General features: G+C 42.6%; 1 protein-coding gene across 4 annotated transcripts in view; it reads right to left on the minus strand.

The window, feature by feature from the left end:
• Window positions 1-14,823, minus strand: part of ptprc (protein tyrosine phosphatase receptor type C) — an 18,528-nt gene extending 3,705 nt beyond the window's left edge. The window contains exons 1-24 of one of the 4 annotated variants that reach the window (XM_035648802.2): window positions 14,517-14,823; window positions 10,044-10,064; window positions 8,388-8,591; window positions 8,145-8,219; window positions 7,903-7,929; window positions 7,355-7,624; window positions 7,008-7,244; window positions 6,799-6,912; window positions 6,034-6,171; window positions 5,778-5,933; window positions 5,161-5,307; window positions 4,169-4,374; window positions 4,002-4,062; window positions 3,714-3,822; window positions 3,417-3,454; window positions 3,014-3,123; window positions 2,698-2,788; window positions 2,233-2,309; window positions 1,998-2,034; window positions 1,786-1,883; window positions 1,561-1,686; window positions 1,213-1,367; window positions 910-1,045; window positions 92-241 (exon numbers count right to left, since the gene is read on the minus strand). In XM_035648802.2, the coding sequence (XP_035504695.2) occupies window positions 92-241; window positions 910-1,045; window positions 1,213-1,367; window positions 1,561-1,686; window positions 1,786-1,883; window positions 1,998-2,034; window positions 2,233-2,309; window positions 2,698-2,788; window positions 3,014-3,123; window positions 3,417-3,454; window positions 3,714-3,822; window positions 4,002-4,062; window positions 4,169-4,374; window positions 5,161-5,307; window positions 5,778-5,933; window positions 6,034-6,171; window positions 6,799-6,912; window positions 7,008-7,244; window positions 7,355-7,624; window positions 7,903-7,929; window positions 8,145-8,219; window positions 8,388-8,591; window positions 10,044-10,064; window positions 14,517-14,580 (2,847 nt within the window). In that variant the 5' untranslated portion in view covers window positions 14,581-14,823. Of the gene's footprint in view, window positions 1-91; window positions 242-909; window positions 1,046-1,212; window positions 1,371-1,560; window positions 1,687-1,785; window positions 1,884-1,997; window positions 2,035-2,232; window positions 2,310-2,697; window positions 2,789-3,013; window positions 3,124-3,416; window positions 3,455-3,713; window positions 3,823-4,001; window positions 4,063-4,168; window positions 4,375-5,160; window positions 5,308-5,777; window positions 5,934-6,033; window positions 6,172-6,798; window positions 6,913-7,007; window positions 7,245-7,354; window positions 7,625-7,902; window positions 7,930-8,144; window positions 8,220-8,387; window positions 8,592-10,043; window positions 10,065-14,516 lie in introns of all 4 variants that reach the window. The other 3 variants (XM_035648801.2, XM_035648803.2, XM_035648804.2) reach the window with 3 other exon arrangements.
• Between the last annotated feature and the right edge of the window lie 4,732 nt (window positions 14,824-19,555).

A 19,555-nucleotide genomic window follows, 5' to 3' on the forward strand; every position in this document is an offset into this window, starting at 1 on the left:
TGTTGCCATACGGGTTCATATGTGGTTGTATGTGCAAATGCGCAGCTCAGTTTATATTTCAATAATCCAAGCATGAAACAAAGTGCCCTACCTCAAACTCGTCCTCCATCAGGGTGCATTCACTGTCGGGGCTTTTCTCTTTCAGCGTGCTCAGCGTGCTGTGGAGCTCAGACAGAGCGACCTCAGTCTCTCCAAACTGATTGTGCTCCACCAGAGCCTGGTGGATCAGGATGTACTGGGCCTGTGGGCAAACACAATTCACGCTACAGCAAATACACAAAAGACTATATAAACTCAGAATGTAAAAGAAGAAAGAAATAGGTTCCGCCCTTAATTATTTGATTTACTTTCATTGATAAATCAATAACTGATGTTATACAGGCCTTGAAATGTTACATTTAGCTATAAGACCTCATCGTGTGTCTGCCTATCATGTAATTGTTTTTATTCCTGCTTGACCCTTAATATGTTGTCATGTAAAATCTCCCCTGTAGATTCATAAATTGACCGCACTTTCTGGCAATCTTTATTCCAGTGTGCTGTGTGAGCATGCAGTCTTGCTCTGTTTGTGATATATTTTATAGGTACTTGTCCAGTGTACAGTAACACTTCAGACCTCTTGTTTGTCAAGCAGTTGTTCATTTCGCTCTCTCTTTCTCTGTCTGCTTGTGGAACATACTACAGTAGCTGCGTATCCCTGTCTAGATTCATTATCTTTCTTCCCATGTGGATTTCCTTCCTGTCTGCTCTCTGCGGTGCGTGTGAGCACATGTAAAACTGCAAAGAATTGGCTCTAATGAATCAATGTACACGGCAAATAAATTCTAGCCTTATTCTAACCACACACAACTTCGCACAGACACACGGACACTTTTTTATATGTGCGATCTACATGGGTTTTTTTTTTACCTCCACTTGAACCATGAGACATCTCTGTCTGCGGAGTTGGACTACGTAGCCGTAGACGTCCACTCTGCCCTCTGCCTCCAGACCCTCCATCATGGCATCGATGCCAATGTAGGTACCCGTCCTTCCCACTCCAGCACTAGATGTGAGAAAATGACAAGGTGTTAATATATTTCTGTCAGTACACCAGTAAGGGTACTATAAATATGTTCCACTCCTTTCTGCCGGTACCACCGAAATGTTGTCTGTGTTTATATTTTGAATGTTTCAAAATTGAACACTAGTTGAATGAGACCACGCATGCACCTGCAGTGGATGACGATCGGGCCACTGAAGAAATTCTTGAAGGCGTTGACTCGCCGCCTCAGTTTCAGGAGGAGGTGAGCCTCCCCCGGGACGCCGTGGTCGGGCCAGCTCATGAACTGGATGTGGGTCACCTCCCTGTTTGAGCTCTTCTCCCTCTTCTGACACACACACACACACACACACACACACACACACACACACACACACACACAGAGAGTTATGCATATATAAGTATATTTGTTGAGATAAAGATGGATAGTCATGCTCGCCTTCACTTTTACACTGACACTACACAAGTCTAAGCCCACATTGACATAATTTGATTTTAGATTTTTGATGGAGACTCACGTTTGTTAGGCTGAGATGGCGGATGGTGTAATCTGGAAAGTGGCCCTCAGAGTTCAGTTTCACTATGAACTCCTCAAAGATCTCCGTCTCCCGCTCCGGAGACGGCCAGTACTGCGCACACTTGGCCTGAGACACGACGTTTGACAGATTTGAAGATCAGTAACCAATGTAATCTTATGAAAGACACAACCAATGCCATGTAGAAGGGAAAGTCGTGGTTCTTACCCTGTTTCCTTCTTCACAGCGTGTTACCATGACGATAATGGATGACTGCTGCTCCCAGACCATCCTCCAGAAGTCACTCACGGTCTCATCCTTTGGTCCTACAGCACACAAAATATATAGTCACACAAATGTGCACACTTTTTTACTAACCAAAAACATGCACCGATGCAAGTGTACTGAGTGTGTAACAGAATCTGAGAACAGGAATTTACCTTGAGCTGCAATGTACTTCTTGGCTTCCTTGTATCCCTGCAGTAAGAAAATAAGTAAGGTGTGTATTGCCGGAAAAACATGAACTGATTTAGCCGTAAAATGACTGATCTTACTAACAATATATTATATATTTGCATCATAGTCTGAAGCCCAATATCATCCGAATTCTTAATTATAGCTGCAGTAGCATTAATAGGAAAAGTAGTAGTAATGCGATCTGGCTGTTTTCCATACATCAATGAAGCTGGCGTTGATGTAGTCACATCCTGCCTTGCCATTTCCTGTGGTCAGCTGGACTCGGTTATAATCATCTGTTTGAAGACAGAAAAAAAAGAGAAATTCTGTTACCTTCACACGCCCTTGAATGTATGTGTGTGTGTTCGTGTGTGTGTGTTCATGTGTAGGAGACAGATGGAGACGTCCCAATAGACAATGGTAACGGGGATACAAACTCACAGTCACAACCACAACACTGTCATATAGTAGGATGAAGTGAAGTTTTTTTTAGGGTATAATTTGAGAAAATCAACAACCTATGTTTTTCATAATTTCAAAAATTCCATAGCACAGTCCTGCATTCAGTTGCAGTGTTTTCCCACGATGGTTGAAAAAACATCCAGAGATATTATCTGCTCAGTGCTTTTTATCTCTCTTATTCAAAGGGCTCCATGTGTTGTTGGAAACACTCCCACCACTCACATGGCAAGATGTCCACGTAGCGGTTCTTGGGGACGTTGCAGGGATTTTTGGCCTCTTTCACCAAGTGCCTGGAGAAAATTCTGGGGATGCTCTGAAAGCAGAAACATCTGTCACTTTCCGGCGCGGGAAAAGAAACAACACAGAGCAATTTTTTTTTTTTTTTACAAACAGTCAAACGCTTTTTTACTCTACTCCCTAACCAAGGTCCCGCACATTGCACATCCAACCTTCCGTGTTCAAGTCCATCTCCCCCCTCTGCCACCTGGTTGTAAAACCATCCAATATCATATCAAAAGAACCCAGATCCTAAATGTACCTGAAACTCAGCCAGGAAAAGTCGTCCTTCATCAGCGAGTTTCCTCTTGTAGGATTCCAGCAGGACCTCCGCTGCGATTGGCTCGACGCGCATCAGGTTCTCCTCATCATCTACAGCAGCAAATGCTGGTTTTACTCAAATATTATTATATTTTTTCTCAAAATGTTGAGGCATTATTTCAGTGATCGGAAATAATTGGATAATTTGATCTCTTTTTATAAAGCGTATCTCTTAAAACATGCTTCTGCAGCCTCTAACATAATCATTATCATTACCATTATGTGACGAGGAATACATCTCTGTTTTTATTTTGAAAGAATCTTTAATTGAAAACAGTAGCTGACTGCAAGAATCATCTGGTTCAAGACAGGAAATCCAAAGTCGGTTACTCCAATCTACTCACGTGCCGTTGAAATAAGCATCATGTTCTCATTCATGTCACTGCAATGAAAAACAGGGAAGGTTTCAAACTTCAGAACAGAATAAGACGGGATGCACAACGAGTTTGATAACAGTGACGGTGTTTCTGCCTAAAATGCAATTAATTCAAGAGCAGTAATTAAAATATTCCTGAAAAATTGTAAATCATATTTCTTTGTTTGTGCAGGTTTATTTGTCCAAAGAAAACCTCATAAAAATCATTGGCAATCTGACGGACAACGTGATGCAGGAGATTAGATTTATGCAGAATTATTCTTACTGGGACTTCCTGCGCTTCAAAGCGTAGATCTTGTAGATGACCAAAAACAGAGCCACAGACGTGAGGATGATGAGAAAGACGAGGAAGCCGATGACAGCTTTGTCATTATCTGTCAAAAGGATGTTTATGAGAGGAGAATATCAAAGGGGCGGCATTTATGTTAAAGACACAATCCAATCCACAGAAATGGATGTGTGAACAGTGTGTCAGAACAGAATTTTTTCAAAATGATTCAACAAAAAAAGGTGAGATTATTATTATTATGGCATTAATTAAAACAGCACATACATCTGGTAGATATATGGCCTGTCTGGGGGTTGCTCTCGAATTTTTCGTTGCGGGCAGTCATCTGGAAGGACGGAGAATCCCTTTATCAGTTGTTTCAGCATTAGAGGAAACTTGAGGAAGGAAGCTGAAAGATTCTTCCGAATCTAAAAATGTAGGATCATACAAACCTGCACTGTGTAGTTTGTAGAGTACTGCAGGTTCTTGATTTCAAACTCACAAGTTTGACTCCTAAACTTTGCCGGGTTGTAACTACCATAACTCAGTTGAGCGATGTACTCCCCGTGAGGTCCATTAAAGTTCGAATGAACACAGTTTATTCTGATCACATTATGTTCTGAAACGGCCAGCTTCAGTTTAGTGATACTTTCTGGTACTGTAAGAAAATGAAGGAAAAAAGCCCAGACATCATATACTTCATAACACTGTATGCATACTCATAGTTTAAGCGATATCTAATCAATTATTGGCAATATAATAAAGCCAAATAAAATAAACCATATGATACAGAGGCTGTTCCAGTTGTCCTGCGCATCAGTTGTGATACCAATACAACATGTGCAGCAAACACAAAACACAAATCATCATGACATCCAATTCAAAAAAATTGAATGATCAGAAAATGAAATATTATGAAAATAAAGTGTTCTTAATTCTTAGACTAAATGTACATTTAAATGATGAACAAAGAAAACACATTATTAATTGTAAATAAAATATGTTTTCAAGAAAACCAAAATAACTATTTGGAAAAATTTGATGATGTTTAACAATTTTTCATTTAATGTGTCTAGATGTATAGATTCATCCTTCACTCTGAATGTAGTTTTTTTTCCCAATATCATCGAGTGAAACCTGCAGATGTCCAGTCACATTATAACATCATTTATAATTGAAATTTTTACAATGATTAATCACTGAACATTTTAAATGACAGTAAATCTTTAGTTGTCAAATAAAGTATTCCAATATAATATTCACAAAGTGACTAAGTTTCTTGTACAAGATCTTTTAGTCCCAAAATACTGAAAACTGAAACATGAACTTTCTATAGTCTGAAGAACTTACTTGATATTTAGTATGAGTATGTGCAGCACATACATTTGGTGAAAATATTCCAAATTGTAATTTTTGTGTTATAAAATGTACATTGGTTACTTACCTCCAACATCAGTTTTCAGTGTTTCAGGTGAGGTTGGAAAGGAAACTTTCTTGTTGTTGTACATGGGTAGAACTTCAAAGGTGTAATCAGTGTATGGTTTCAGTCCAGAAAAATCACATTTTCCTGACGTCTCTTTGGTTGCTGTTACTGTAACACAGTTTCACAAGCTGTTAGTTTGATGTGTTTCGTCAATTAGCAAGACAACTGAAATTTTTTTGTACTGATAATACAGTTGATGTCAATCCATCAGTTACTTTCATCCACGAGTCACTGCTGGACCACCATCTTCAGCCCTGCAAGCTAAAAGTATTGTATGTTCTGGTAGGACCAGAAAAAAATTCAATGGTAATATTGTTTCTATTGATTTCATTTAATCACAAGCTTATATGTGTGTCATTTTACATTTTGATTTTGTGACTCCCCTTCAACAAACTTTGATCTTTTTGATTTGCTTCTACACTCTGAAATGTTGGCATGGAGCACTGTAGGTCCATGAAGGATTCAAATGGCCACAGTACATTTCACTATTTAAAGTGACTAGTAAAAAGATCTTCAAAAACTATGAATTCCTGTACAAAGAATAAAACAATTCATGGAAACAACCTAAATATACTTACTCTCTTTATACATGGCGGAAGGTTGAATGAGTCTGCATTCGTACGAAAGCTTCCGAAGATCCCGATCGACGTCTCCACAATTCTGACTGATTGTGTTCCAGGTCAACTCGATGGACGTATTGGTTGCAATATTTCTTCGGAATGATATTGTAAGATCTGTTGGAACAAATCAGTGCTGAGAACTGGCGCTACAGTAATTCCCCTTATCTGAGGATAAAAGCTTTCACTGTCTGAGGTAAAGTGAGCCTCAACGCACCGCAGTCGATCTTGACGTGAAGAGAATTCGTTTTTTCTCTGATGGTGCCGTCCGTGTCCATGATCTGACCGATGCAACTGTAGTCCGTGAACGGCTCCAGCTCGGACAACTTCTTGGACCCATTGACTTGGCCAGGTTCTGAGGAGACACAAAGATGACACACGTTGTTCAGCGGATGGCATTTATACCTCAGGGCCTCAAGAGGTTACGTTCGAGGAGTCCGATTAAATTCGACTGAGAAAATGGAACAGGATCTTTTTTGGCGAGAGGCGCCTTCCACAGCTCAGAAAGAAAACCCAACAAAATTCTCCTCATCAACCCAGTTTCTTTCTGTCGCCCGCTTTCCCCTCCTCGATGCCCAACAAACTCCCAAGATTCAGAACTTCCAACCAACAATTTCTCAATTCCTTCTTCAGCTTTTCAGTATAGTTGTGAAGCCCTCTTCTACACTTTGTCCCCGTAGCCCTGATGGATGGACGCATGCTTCCCTCATAAAATGTCTTAACTAATCCTGTGTGCCCAATCCTTGGTCTTAAAGCGATTTGTTTCTCCTTTTGTTCCCCTCGTCGCACGGTTTCTGCCAGGCCTCCATGGCGTCACTCCTACTAAATGCTTTACATACGTAGATCACCTTCCCCCTTACACTAAAAAAAAACATTCAGATTACTTCAGTTTTAAGTCAAACTCGTGACAGATAATTCAAATTTCTACCCATTTCCATGTAAATCCAGTCATAATGTTGTCTCTTTACTTCAAGTCACTTACCATGACAGGTGTAATCAACAGTGAGGTTTTTACAGTTTGAAGGTAAATTTGTTTCTATTTTTGGCGGAAGACTCTTGGTAAGAGTCGGATTTATTTCATCTGGATTTAAAAAACCTGTGGGGAAAAAAAAGAAGAGACATAAAACCACGATTAGATTAGTTCTTAAGGAAACTTTCAAAATAAGAGTAAGTGGGCCCTTTTATACATACCGAGGGGGATGTTTTTGGTGTAGTTCGCGGAAAAGCTGCCTGATCTGATGGTTGTGGTGAAATCTGAGCAAATGCTTTCATAACCAGGTTTGATACAGAAAAACGTATCCTGTTTAAAACTGCCACATTTCCCGTCTGGAGTCTTTTTCTGTGTTGTTTCAAGAGAGCTGATGTCCCACTCAGTTTGGAAGCAGACATGTTTAGATGAGCAGTCGATTAGTCTGATGTCAGCGTCACCTGAAACACACAAGTGATGAACAAACGTCTCCATGTTTCACACACAGTCTCATCTCTTGAATGGTAAAAAGTCCAGATGCATTACAACAACATGAATTACTTTTACTTACTTATTTTAATTGTCATGGTGTTGTTTTGAGTGATGTTACAGCGTGTGTCTTTGCCAACAGTATCAACAAATGTCACACTATGCTCATATACAGTGAGGGGCTTCAGTTGTTTGATTTCATGCGATGAGCTTTGATTGGAGTGAACGGTTCGCTCTTTAATCTCTGGTTGGCCTTCTTCGTTGTAGCGAATGATGACGTCAACAGAGTTAACTGCAGAGCTTGTTATGTTAACCTGGATGCCACCGTTGATGGGGTTTACAACGTAAGTACCTGCAGACAAAATCAAAATCAACTGAAAATATCCCGGTGACATTTTTTAACCTCAGTTAAAAGTTATGGTCTGCTCATGTTGATGTTGAAAAGGATTTTTTTTTTTAAAACACACCCACACACACACACACACACACACACAAAAACGATCTTCATATTCACTGTGAAATATATTTTCACTGCTTTCCTAGTAAAGTCAAATTAAAAAAGACACAGGATAAGAATATTACTATTAATATGTAATACAAAATCTGGAAATCTTTAAAATTGATACTCACACTGCAGAGGGGGGTCTGAATGAGGCACTTAAATGAGATTAGAAAAGAGTAAAACAAAACATTAATTCCGTGATTATGCAACATAGAGTAGTTTGAAATGAGCACAGCGAGTATCTGCAGTCTGTGAGTCACTGTGAGTAACCCGTACCTCAGCAGTGCCATTATGGTCCAGTGTCTATACTCACATCATTATTTATACATATATCATCACAGTCCCATATAAGAAATGAGAGAATTCCAACCTTGGGAGGTATTAGCCGTGGTGTTGATGAGCAGGGTGACTGTAGGTGAGATAGTAGGAGTAGTAGGAGTAGTGGCTGCAGGATGGAGAGCAAGCTGGAGGTCACCTTCAGGTATAGAATCACTTCACTACCAACAGTCTTACACGATACCACATGCGAAAATGTACCAGTTCGGGATTTGACCAGGCCAAGCGTAGCACGGACATGGCTGATGAAGCTGTAAACTGAGGCTGAATACTTTACCAGTCATGGGGGTTGAATTGTCTGTCTGATTTGAGGAGACTGAGGCGGGGGTCGGCCGCGTGGGTGCAGGTTTGTGGGCAGATGACAAGCTGTTCGAAGTCATGGCAATATTTGATGCCTGAGTGCTTGCAGGTAAGGAGGAGACAGATGAGCTGTCTGAACTATGGGTTGTTGTGTCGGGTGGAGGTGAGTTGGCTGAAGTGTCTGCGTTCCAAGAAAAAAAAAGATCCATTTAAAAGAAAAAACGATATAAAGTGGCACTGGGCAAGAGGTGAGATAGTTTTCTGCTGGACGTGCTCCAGCAGGATTCCACGGCAGGTGGAAAACAAATCAGTTGAGCATTAGTTGTGTCTTCAAATACAGCACTTCCTCTTTTTGGACTTAATGCTGCACTGCGGCAACGCTGGCAGGGCTGCGTAATAGTTGCCAGACTTAACAGGAAACTATAGAAATGAAGTATTATTAAGCCACGACACGTTTCTATAGCTTTCACACACAAAACACGTTCCTACAGCGTTCTCGTCATAATAATAAACTCCGAGGATCGACTATCACCGTGTATTTTTTTCCAAACCAGGATCAGTGGATGACACAGAAGTTTTCCAGATTTTCCAGATAACGTCACGCTCCAACAGAATGTCTCCCCGTCACCGATGACTAGAGTGAACCCGTTGATATTAAATATCAGCATTTATGTGTGACTGACTCAAATATCACTGACTTACTTGTTTCTAAGATGCAAAAACGTGGCCTCCGCACCTTGAGACATTTGACACACCTAAACGCTTGGAACAGTCCGGAGAACTGCTGCCCCTTTTGAATTCTGACCATCATGGCATAATTCCTCCAAATGCATCTGAACACCGTTTTAACAGCTCTGCAACAGGTTGCACTATTTAGAATTTATTTATTGCATATATTACTTGTCTTACTTTCTCTTTTGTTTTTTGTTTTGTACTGTTGCACCGTGTGTCCGAGATAAACAGATTTTTCAATTCCTCTGTATGTCTGGAACAATATCGCAGGAATTGACAATAAAGTTGACTTGAGTTGACTAAGACACAGAATAATGTGACAAACGAGCTGTAAAGTGGAGCACATCACATCATCAGTTGTTAAATATGACTTTGTAACACAGACTCACTTTACAGGCACTTGAGTCTAATTAGACAGAAGTCGTGAATACACTCCGTAGCGTGCACAGGCAATTGATCATCGTATATATATCTAAATTAATATCGTATGCATAAACTCTGACAGGCATATTTGAAAGATTCTGTACATACACAAATCAACTGTGTGTGCAGAACAGAAGCCTCTCGCCTTGTGCTGTAGCCATCTAACAATTTCCAGATGTAATTTACTTTGAATTAGTTTTTTGCAGTTTGCAATTAAAGCCTTAATTAAAACAGGTCACTGAAAGGGAGCACGAAGTTTGATAAGAGTGAGGATTAAGAAACAACAACAACATCTGTTTTCGTTCTGTCTGTTCTTGCCGCTGTGACACTGAGATGAGATGGTATGAGGGATGTCAGGTCGCGGGAGGCTGTGGTGACGGTATGGGACAGGATATTGCACATCATGTGGCACAACTAGACAAAAACATCTTACTGATCATGGTAACATTTGAAAGTTTACTTGTGGATTGCAACTCACCATTTACGTTCTGAGTGTCACCTGAAATTTCAAAAAGAGAGAAAAATGTGTAAATCATTGCATGGCATCTTTTCTTCTTCTTCACGATAGTGTGTATCGGTATGTGTGGTGCACAGTTCTGTGAAGATGCAGAAAGAACAAACAAGTGACATGAGCAGCATTTTTTTCTTTCTTTTACATTATCAGTTCAAAAGAGGAAAGCGATTAGTTGTCTGTGTGAGGCAATGCCGTACAACCTGTTTGCCATGACTATGTGGCGAAGAGCGACTCTTGCTATTTCAGAAGGCAAACCACCGTTTCCTGCCTTGCACTAAAGCTGCTTTCAGTTTGGACGGATCACCGGCTCGTATTGAAGCACAAATAGATATTCATCAGACTTTCTCCACTATATTTGAGTTTTTAGTCACCACTTAAAAAAAAAAAGAATGCAAAAAATTGACATGCTTCATGTTACATACGTTCAATATGAACTGAAAAAACTATTTTAATAAATGTGTTGTTTCTTTGTTGTTCTCTGAACAATGGGGTTGGGGGGGGGGTCAAAGAATGAGTCTCAGGATGTGGTTTGGCGCCTTCATGCGAGCTGAGATGCAACGCGCTCTGCAGTGACATTTCATGCCCGTGTGCAACCTCCTTGTGTCAATGGAATATTTGAAAGTTGCAATTGATCTCTATGAATATTGCAGGCAGGAAAAACAACCATTCAAACCACACTAGAGCAAAAGCTGCCATTTTAATTAATGAAGAAAAACCCAGTTTGTTCTTTGCGTGACCAATTTGGTGTTAAGTGAAGTCTCCCCGTTCCATTGGGCACTTCCTTATCAGCTTCTTCAAGGCAGAGCATGAAAGACAGAAAAAGGTGTGACATGCCTGTTCAAGGTCACTGGCATTTTGCTCAAGTGCGACGGAGAGCGGCAGAAGTACAGAGGTAGATGAGGGAGGGAGCTGTGTAACCACGGAGACCTCCAGGAGCTCAAAGATGACAGCGGGTTGGAGTTTAGTGACATGCGGAGCTCACACGCCTCCATGAATCCATTTGTGTCTGACATTTCACGTCACTCATTCCCTCACGGAGAGACACGATTTTTCTTATGTTTTACATTTTTTGCCTTAATCAAAGTTCCCCCACACTCCCCCTCCTCCCAGAAACAGCTTCAATCGTGCAGCATGCTGAACATTTCTGACCTCACTTCTTCATTTTTAGACACCGCACTTCCCCATCCCCCCCCCCCCCCCCCCTCCACACCCCCCACACCCAAACACATTCTCAAGTCTTCTACTTGTGCTTCATCTCGGTCGGCTTGGCCTGCTCCGCTCTGCTCTGCCCTGCTCTGCCAGGAAATGAAGGCAAGTCAGAATGGAACACGGAAGTGGTCAACGTTTTGATCACTCAAGTCCTGCAGCAGCTGAGGCAGCTTGAAAATCTTCGTCTTAATATTCAGGCTGGGAGCTCGAGTGAATGAAACTGGTGAATCACATGATGTTTGGCCTTCGGGGTTTGTATGACCCTGAGTTTCTGCGAACTCTTCAGCAACTAAAAGGAAAAACAATTGCAAAGAAGAACAAGTTTAACAGAGTTTTGAATTATCTGACTGTGTATTGAGTCTAAGCTGTAGTCGTATGGTCAGCTATATAATTATAAAGCTAAATCCCATCATATTAATACTCGTAGTAGTATTGTAGTAGTAGTACTACTAATAGTAGTATTGCATGTTATAAAAGTGGGTACATTTTTATTTTAATCTTGTCCTCTTTGCCAGGTCTCACAGTTTTAATCCCTTAAACTTTATTTTTTTTTTAATTTAACCCGGTTAAATTACTTACGTGTAAATAAGGTTTACACTATATAGATGATTACTATTCATTATTAAATACGCACTCTCTATACATGTATCCCTATAAATAATATGCTATATGTTAAAATAACTTCAACTCAAATGCTGTAATATGTCCTTTATTTTAGAAAGAGTAGCAATACCACTCTTAAAAATGCAAGTTTAGATCTCTTGTTCAAAACTGCACTTTAAAATGAAAGTATCACCAGGAACCTTTAGGAAGAAGTTTGAACTTGTAACTTACTAAAGTAAGTTAAAAATGTTCAGGACTTGAGTAAATGGACTTAGCATCTATCCATTACTGGTTGTGTGCTATTATTAAAAACACTCACCAGTGCTTTATATAATGGAAGTAATGTTGCTTAAGTAACAAATGCCTGTGTGTCATGATGACTCACCTTCCAGAGTAGCTGAAAATGTCTTTAAGTTAAAGACAAATGGAAAATAGTGACCCTGGCTTCAAGATAGAAAAACCCCCACATCATTGGGCACAGGAAGCAGAAACTGCGTTCTCTAAACAGACAACTGACTGTTTGACTTAAATATGGAATCAGCCAATTGCAACTCTGGCGAGAGGGGGTCAGTCAGACAACGACCCTTATAACTCACACCTAATAGATTACGACTCCTCACGTCAATTACTTTATTATCCCGAGGAAAAAAACTGCAATAATGTGAAATATGAAACCTCCTTTCCGCACCACGGAGCATGAATGGTAAATGGAGTGTATTTATATAGAGCCTTTCCAGTCTCGTCGACCACACAAAGTCACTTTATTTGTAGGCAATTTAGGGTTAAGTGTCCCAAGGTCACTTCGCCATGCGCTCTGGGGTTAGTGGACGACGCACAGCCGACCCATGAGACCCCTAATATTTGACATTTTCATCCCTCTCTTTTTACCCGGGTGGGTGGGGGCTAATAGAGACTGGCAAGAGCCTGCTGGCAGACTGCTGGCAGAACTCTGTTGCCAGGCAACCCGACAATGCTTCTCGGAAATTCCACCTTACCAGGGTTTCCAACCCAAGGAGTCTGGACCACATCCGCACTGTGCCCATGCTGCTACTGGGGACTTGGTGGAAGTCATTACTCGAGCAGTACTCCTTAAAACTTCATTTTCAATTACTATTAATACCCAAATAATATCCCCTTTCATTGCTATTAGTTCATACTTATCATTTAGCCTGCTCCTCTATTGCGGTTAGCCCCAGCTACAGTGGAGATTAGTTAATACTTTTTTCTTTTTCTTTACACCTGGTTGTTGCCTGTGTGTTCTTGTGAAGTGGAGAACTGGAGATCCACTGCGTCGCGAATTACAACTCCTTTGTCTGAGACTCATCAATTTTTAATTGAACTGATCAGGCGCTTTCTGTCACGACGCTACAAACCACAGAGTGAAGAGTTTGTTTCAACTGACGTGAACAGACGTCTAAGCTGAAAACAGCAGAAAGGGCTTGATGTGCTGAACAACGGCAGAACTCGGAGTAATGCTAGAGGCTGTGAGCTGGGCCCGACTCAACACATGCAGCCGTAACCACCTACACACACACACACACACACACACACACACACACACACAAACGATATACAGTAAAACACTCACAGCCACTGGGGTTGAGGTGAAGAGATTGCAGGGACACACCCCCAAAAAAATGTTTCTCATCTCTGACAGACATATCCCCCCACCCACACACACAAACTTAAATATACAGTACACACACACACACACACACACACACACACACAAACACACACACACTCACGCACACACACACACACACAATCACACACACACACACACACACACACACACAATCACACACACACACACAATCACACACACACACACACGCACACACACACACACACACACACACACACACACACACACAATCACACGCACACAATCACACACACACACACACACACACACACAATCACACACACACACACAATCACACACACACAAACACACACACACACACGCACAATGTCAAAGCAGAACAGAAACACTCCCGTAGATTTTTACCAAACGAAAGTGTGTCGTTTTAAGGAGACTCTTCTTATTAGCAGCAGTCTTTGATTGAACATAACTGCCTTTTCTTTTGCCAGAGGGGCTCGTGAACCTGTCACTTAAGGTCTCCTCACATCGCGGGCATGCGCTTGCACTGTTTTGTGTTCGGCGGTTTGAAAAAGTTTAGGAAATGTGAAGTTGCACAAACACAGACGACTCAAAGACAGTGATAGACAGTAGTCTGTCACTTCTGCCCTCAGTTTTGACTCAAAGTGATTAGAGTTAATGTGCTGAACCGACATTTCCACGTCAAAAAAAAAGAAGTAAACTGCCAAGCTTCTTCGCCTGACAGATTCATTTCTCTATCTCAGGCATGGAAGGTTTTTCACCTTTTCTCAGGAGCACAATTAAACCCTCAACAACAAAATGCTGTAACTTGAAAAACAGTAGAAGTTTAGACACCTCGTCCTCTTTCCTCGACTATCCTTCGCGTTTTACATCCTCTTCTTTTTTTTAAATAGGCTGAAATTCTTTCAGATGCCGGATGAAAGGACACGACTTCATAAAACACCACTTCCTGTACTACAATCTCTTCATGAAGTAAAACATTACGGACGATTACTTACATTTGTCCAAACCAAAGATCCCAGCCCAGAGCAGCAGAATCTTCAGACCACAGAGACCTGCCATGTCCAGGAGTTAGGCTGCGTACTGCCACAACCATACAGCACAGTCCTGGCGTGGACCTGTATTTCAAATTTCTCAACACGGTTGTTCTAAGAGAGAAAATATTCAAAGCGTCGTCCCTATTTTACGCCTCATATGTTTCTGTCTTATCAGTCGGCGCAGCTTCCTGGACTTGTTCCCCAAACCCAAGACCTCGTTTCTGGTTTCAAGTCGAGCAAGTGCGAGTGATGTCACACCAGAAGGGGCTGCCTGTACCTCAACGTTTAGTAACAGGAGGCTTCAGTTCAGCTACGCCACCAAGAACAGGAAGTCTCACATCTCATCTTCACTCGCTTACACTCGAGTGCGGAAAAAACCCTCTAAAAGAGTTCAGTTTAGTTGTTTTTCAAGGGTCGTTTTTGGGCCTATTAGACTTTTGGGTACCGATTTAATGGCTGACGTCTTTGATGTTTACACTAAACTATATCAACTGACGCAGAACTGGAGGAAAATGGCATTTGACACACACTGAGGCCTGCAGGTTAATGTCCTGGGCCCGCTTGATTTCTGTCAGTCTGACTCCTCCCTGCTCAAACACGTGGGGAGCGAGCCCTGTAATGTGCCAGAGAAGCAGACGCCTTTCCTTTCGTAAACTTTCCCTCCCCTTACTCATCTTCTCTCGGCCTAAAGAAACAAAACGCGTGGCCATTGGCTCCAGAAGTGAGATTTCTTCATTTTTTTCTGCCGTTCATTGTGTGCGGATCCCGTTCACAAGGGCTGTTGGATCTCCTCAAAGCCACTGATCGCGCGTGCTGTGTTTGATCATTGTGCTCTTGCCTTGGAGCCCAAAAACGCTCCACTTCTGTTTACATACACGAGGAAAATGGGGGATAAAAGAGGAAGGAGAGGAGCAGAGAAATCCTCCGGGGAGTGACACTCGCACGCTGGGTGGGGAGCTGATGCGAATCCGGATGAAACGCAGTCAGCTGTTTCATGCACTTGTGTGGCAAGAATGCGCGCAGTTGGGCAGGCCCCTTTCATTTCAGACAGTTCTGCACTGAGCCGCATCCGGTTTTAACTTCCACAGTCGCGGAGCAGACCGGACGGGGAGGTGTGATGATGAGTCCACGAAACAAAGACAAGGACGCAGAGATCATGTCAGACCTGAGGGCACGTTCGTGCCTGAGAGCCAGTCGGAGTGTGCAATGTTTTTTTCCGACAACGATTCTTACATTTCTGTCATGATCTAAATGATCTAAATGTGGATTTCCTCATGGTCGTTGGTTGTTTCCACTTCTGAGAGTGGACTGTAGTTTCTTGTCGTCAGGAAGTTGCTCTTGGGCAAGCGGCATCATGTTCGTGCACTCCAACATTGAATTAGTGCAGTTGCATTTTTTTTTTTTTTTTTAAATATGCGAGTTGTGAAATGCTTTCAGGTCAAACAAGCATGCACCAGCGGTCAGGTACTCAAAGTGTATATCAGTACAATGTTTTTTATAACTTATTTTCGTTGTTAACTTTGCACGGGCGAACGGGCAAACGGGATGCACCTGACCACAACAACAAAGGCCCGGATACATTTATCAATGAGAGATTTCAGTTTTTGATGTTTAATAAATTTTGTAAATAAAAACACATGTTGTCATTATTGGAGGACTCTTGAGTCTAGACTCCATTCACAAAAAGTGAATGGTCTGAATAGTTTCCAGGTTTATATATATATCTTCAGTTACCGTGTACAGTACCAGTGCTCTATGGTGTCCGTATATGAATGTGAATCGCAGTGTCGTGCACAGGCGTCAAAGTATTTTGACCCCAAAATGGTTTGCATTCTGCTTCATACATTTCATTGTTTTGGGGCCGTTTTATTTTTGAATTAGTTCCTTGTGTTGTTTCACTTCCTGTCCTGTCTTGTTTTCCCTGTGTCTCCTGCCCCTGTGGACGTCTGCACCGGTTCCTAATGTGTCTCACCTGTGTTCTAAGTGCCCCGCCCTCCTCGTGTGTGTTTAGTCTCTCAGTGTCTGTGTTGGATCGTCTGTTTTTCTTGTTGTCTGTTGGTTTCCTTGTCGTTTTCCCCCTGGCTCCTGTACTTGCTACATTTTGTGGACACCTTTAGTTGTATGTTGGTTTTCTTTTATTATTAAAGATCTTTTTTTCATCAACTTTGCATTTGGGTCCTGCTTCCTGCTCAGCCTTGACCCTCCTGGCTCCTCTCCTGGCTCCTCTCCTGGCTCGTCTCCTCTCCTCTCCATGGCAGTGGAGGGGGGAGGCCGCAGTGCGTCTCCTGACGTTCCTCTGTGCATTAACAGCTGTGACCACAGGGAGGTGACATGAAAACAGATCGCAGATTGCGATCCGCGTGTGCCCGTGTTTGCACGGCACCCAGTTGCATGCGCCGTCTCCTCTGCTCTTTGCACGGTGCACCTATGGGGGTGTATGTGGGTTTGGGGTTTCAGACCCTGTCATTCTGCAATTCTCTTTTTTAACCAACGTAGCACCTTTACTACTGTGTAAAGATGCTTTGTGGGAATCATAGACGATGCAAGTGAATCTTTCATGTCTTAAAGTTTGAGTAAACTTGAAAAGAGAGATTCAATCTCTATTCAAAGTTTCAATCTCAAGTGTTCGGTGGATACAGACATAAAAGACATTTAAAAACCCTTTTTGAACCTCTGCAACAACTGAATCGCCATTATTCTCTTTGAAAGTGTGGGTGTTCGATGAAGTTACATGCGGGGAAAGTATACCATATTGAAGTTGGGTCAGAGATGATGAAAATCATAAGAGCAATCCACTGTTTCAAAGTGCTGCGTCTTGTGCTCAAGGTTGCACATGATGTAGCCAGTAGTGAACATCTGGCTCCTCTTAAGGATTAAAAAAAAAAAAAAATCCATTTGAATTTGACAACATATACTGTGGCAAGCTGAGTCTCAGGAATAAAAACTGTAGGTAGTGAAAGTAAGGTAATTTCTTACTGAAAGTGATACATGTTGATTAAAATCATCCTCTTTAACATACGTAGAGGAAAACAGACACATTCACAAAAGAACATACACACTTGAATCTGATTCGCTCCAGATGTCAAGGGATTAAATTAAACGGTGACATACAACTCGTGTGAATCAGCAGCGCAGCGTTGAGGGTTAGAGATTATTGTCAGAACAAGCTCTTTGCACTTCCTCTTTCTCCTTCCTGTCTGCACTCTTTAGCATAATGGTGTTGCTGCACACTGTCACACTGTCGGGCTCCGTGCCTCCTCCTCTCCACAGACCGTCCTGTGCACATGAAAACAACCCGTCCGGCCCCCGCCGGGGGAAGAGATTTAGTATTTTAGCGTCCTGTTCTCAACTCTCTACGGTGAACCAGGCCTCGCGTCGTGTTCTGTGACCCAACCAAATCTAACCCTCCACACCTCCTGAGCTCCACATTTAGTCTGCGGTGGTGAAGCCGCTGGAAACCACTGGAGGGCAGTGTGGCTTCATGTTGCACCACGACCGGCCCCCCCTTTCCACACGCATTTCTCCCCCCTCGGTTGTTTTTTGGGGAATATCGAAGTGGATGCATTTCACACACACACACACACACACACACACACACACACAAACACGTGTGTACACACACACACACACACCTGCTCGGTGTTGCGATTTGGACTCCTTTTGGTTCCTCTCTGCCGATGACTGGCAGGTTCTTAACGAGAGCAGCCTGGAGCGTTTGCCCTCCAGGCCTGTACATCAACCATCAACATACAACACACGCACCCACACACACTCCAACATGCACGCCCCCACTACCATATTAATACACACACGCACACACGCACACACACGAGAGCACATCCATCTACATGTCTCTCTGCAGACATTCTCTGTCCCATTCCCCGGGTTCAATCAGCGTGTCCATTGCTGGAGGAGTGTGTGACAGTCGCCGGGAGACGGGCCGGGTTTAGCACCATTGTTACGTTTCTATGAAGCAGCCTTATCCCACACAGAAGGAATGTCAGCTGCGCCGCTGTTCAATGAGGTTCAACACAAACACATTACAACGCCGCACAACACTACTAAGGGCCAGTCGGAGTGCACGCACACAGACTGTTTGTGTCGGTGTGTAGCCGCTGTGAAGGCCACGGTGATAAGACGGCATAGCTGGGGAGGTGAGGATGGAAACCCAGAGCAGCACATCCCCCCCCTCCACCCCTTCATGATTCATCCCTCCTCTCACCTCTGTTCTCTCTCTCTTTTTTTTTCTGTGGAGGAGAACAATCCCAATTAAAATACTATGTGGATGGATACGATGAAGAAAGACATAGCTCCTCCATGACATTCTCTCTACCCCCCGTGCAGTGACAGATCTGGTGCATTCAAACCGAGGTGAAAAAATGTTGCTGGCTCCCGCCCTCCTGCTGCCATTAAATGTTGATGTACAATATCAAAAATATATATTTATACACACCACATGAAGATGAATGTATAAATCAAAATCTATCACAGATTCACCCCGCATGAATATGCTATATGGTTGTGTGTGTGTGTGTGTGTGTGTGTGTGTGTGTGTGGGAGAGAGAGTTTCCCATATACCAAACAAATACCTGATGCAGCAGGAGGTGTAGGATGCATCCATTTTTTACATTTCATACAAACACACACACGCACGCACACACACACACAAACACACACAAATACATGTCTTCCATGTATATCTCTCTCCTACTCCTACTGCATTCGTGTTTTCCTCTCTTCCTGACCCAACATCCGGCTCTCCCAGGAGATTCTGCTTTCTGCTGCCGCACCACTGGGCCTGTAAAGCGCGAGCGCACCCGCAAACAGACACACGCGCGCGCACACACACACGCACGCGCGCGCACACACACACACACGCACGCACGCACACACACACTGATCTGTCAGTCTGGACACATGAACTGCCAGTCAATCCAGCAGCTGCTATGTGCAGACCTCACTGTCTGTTGTTGTGGGGGTGGGCTGGAGATAAGTGTGTG

Source organism: Scophthalmus maximus, chromosome 13, assembly GCF_022379125.1.
Source record: "Scophthalmus maximus strain ysfricsl-2021 chromosome 13, ASM2237912v1, whole genome shotgun sequence".
NCBI classification, from domain to species: Eukaryota; Metazoa; Chordata; class Actinopteri; order Pleuronectiformes; family Scophthalmidae; genus Scophthalmus; species Scophthalmus maximus.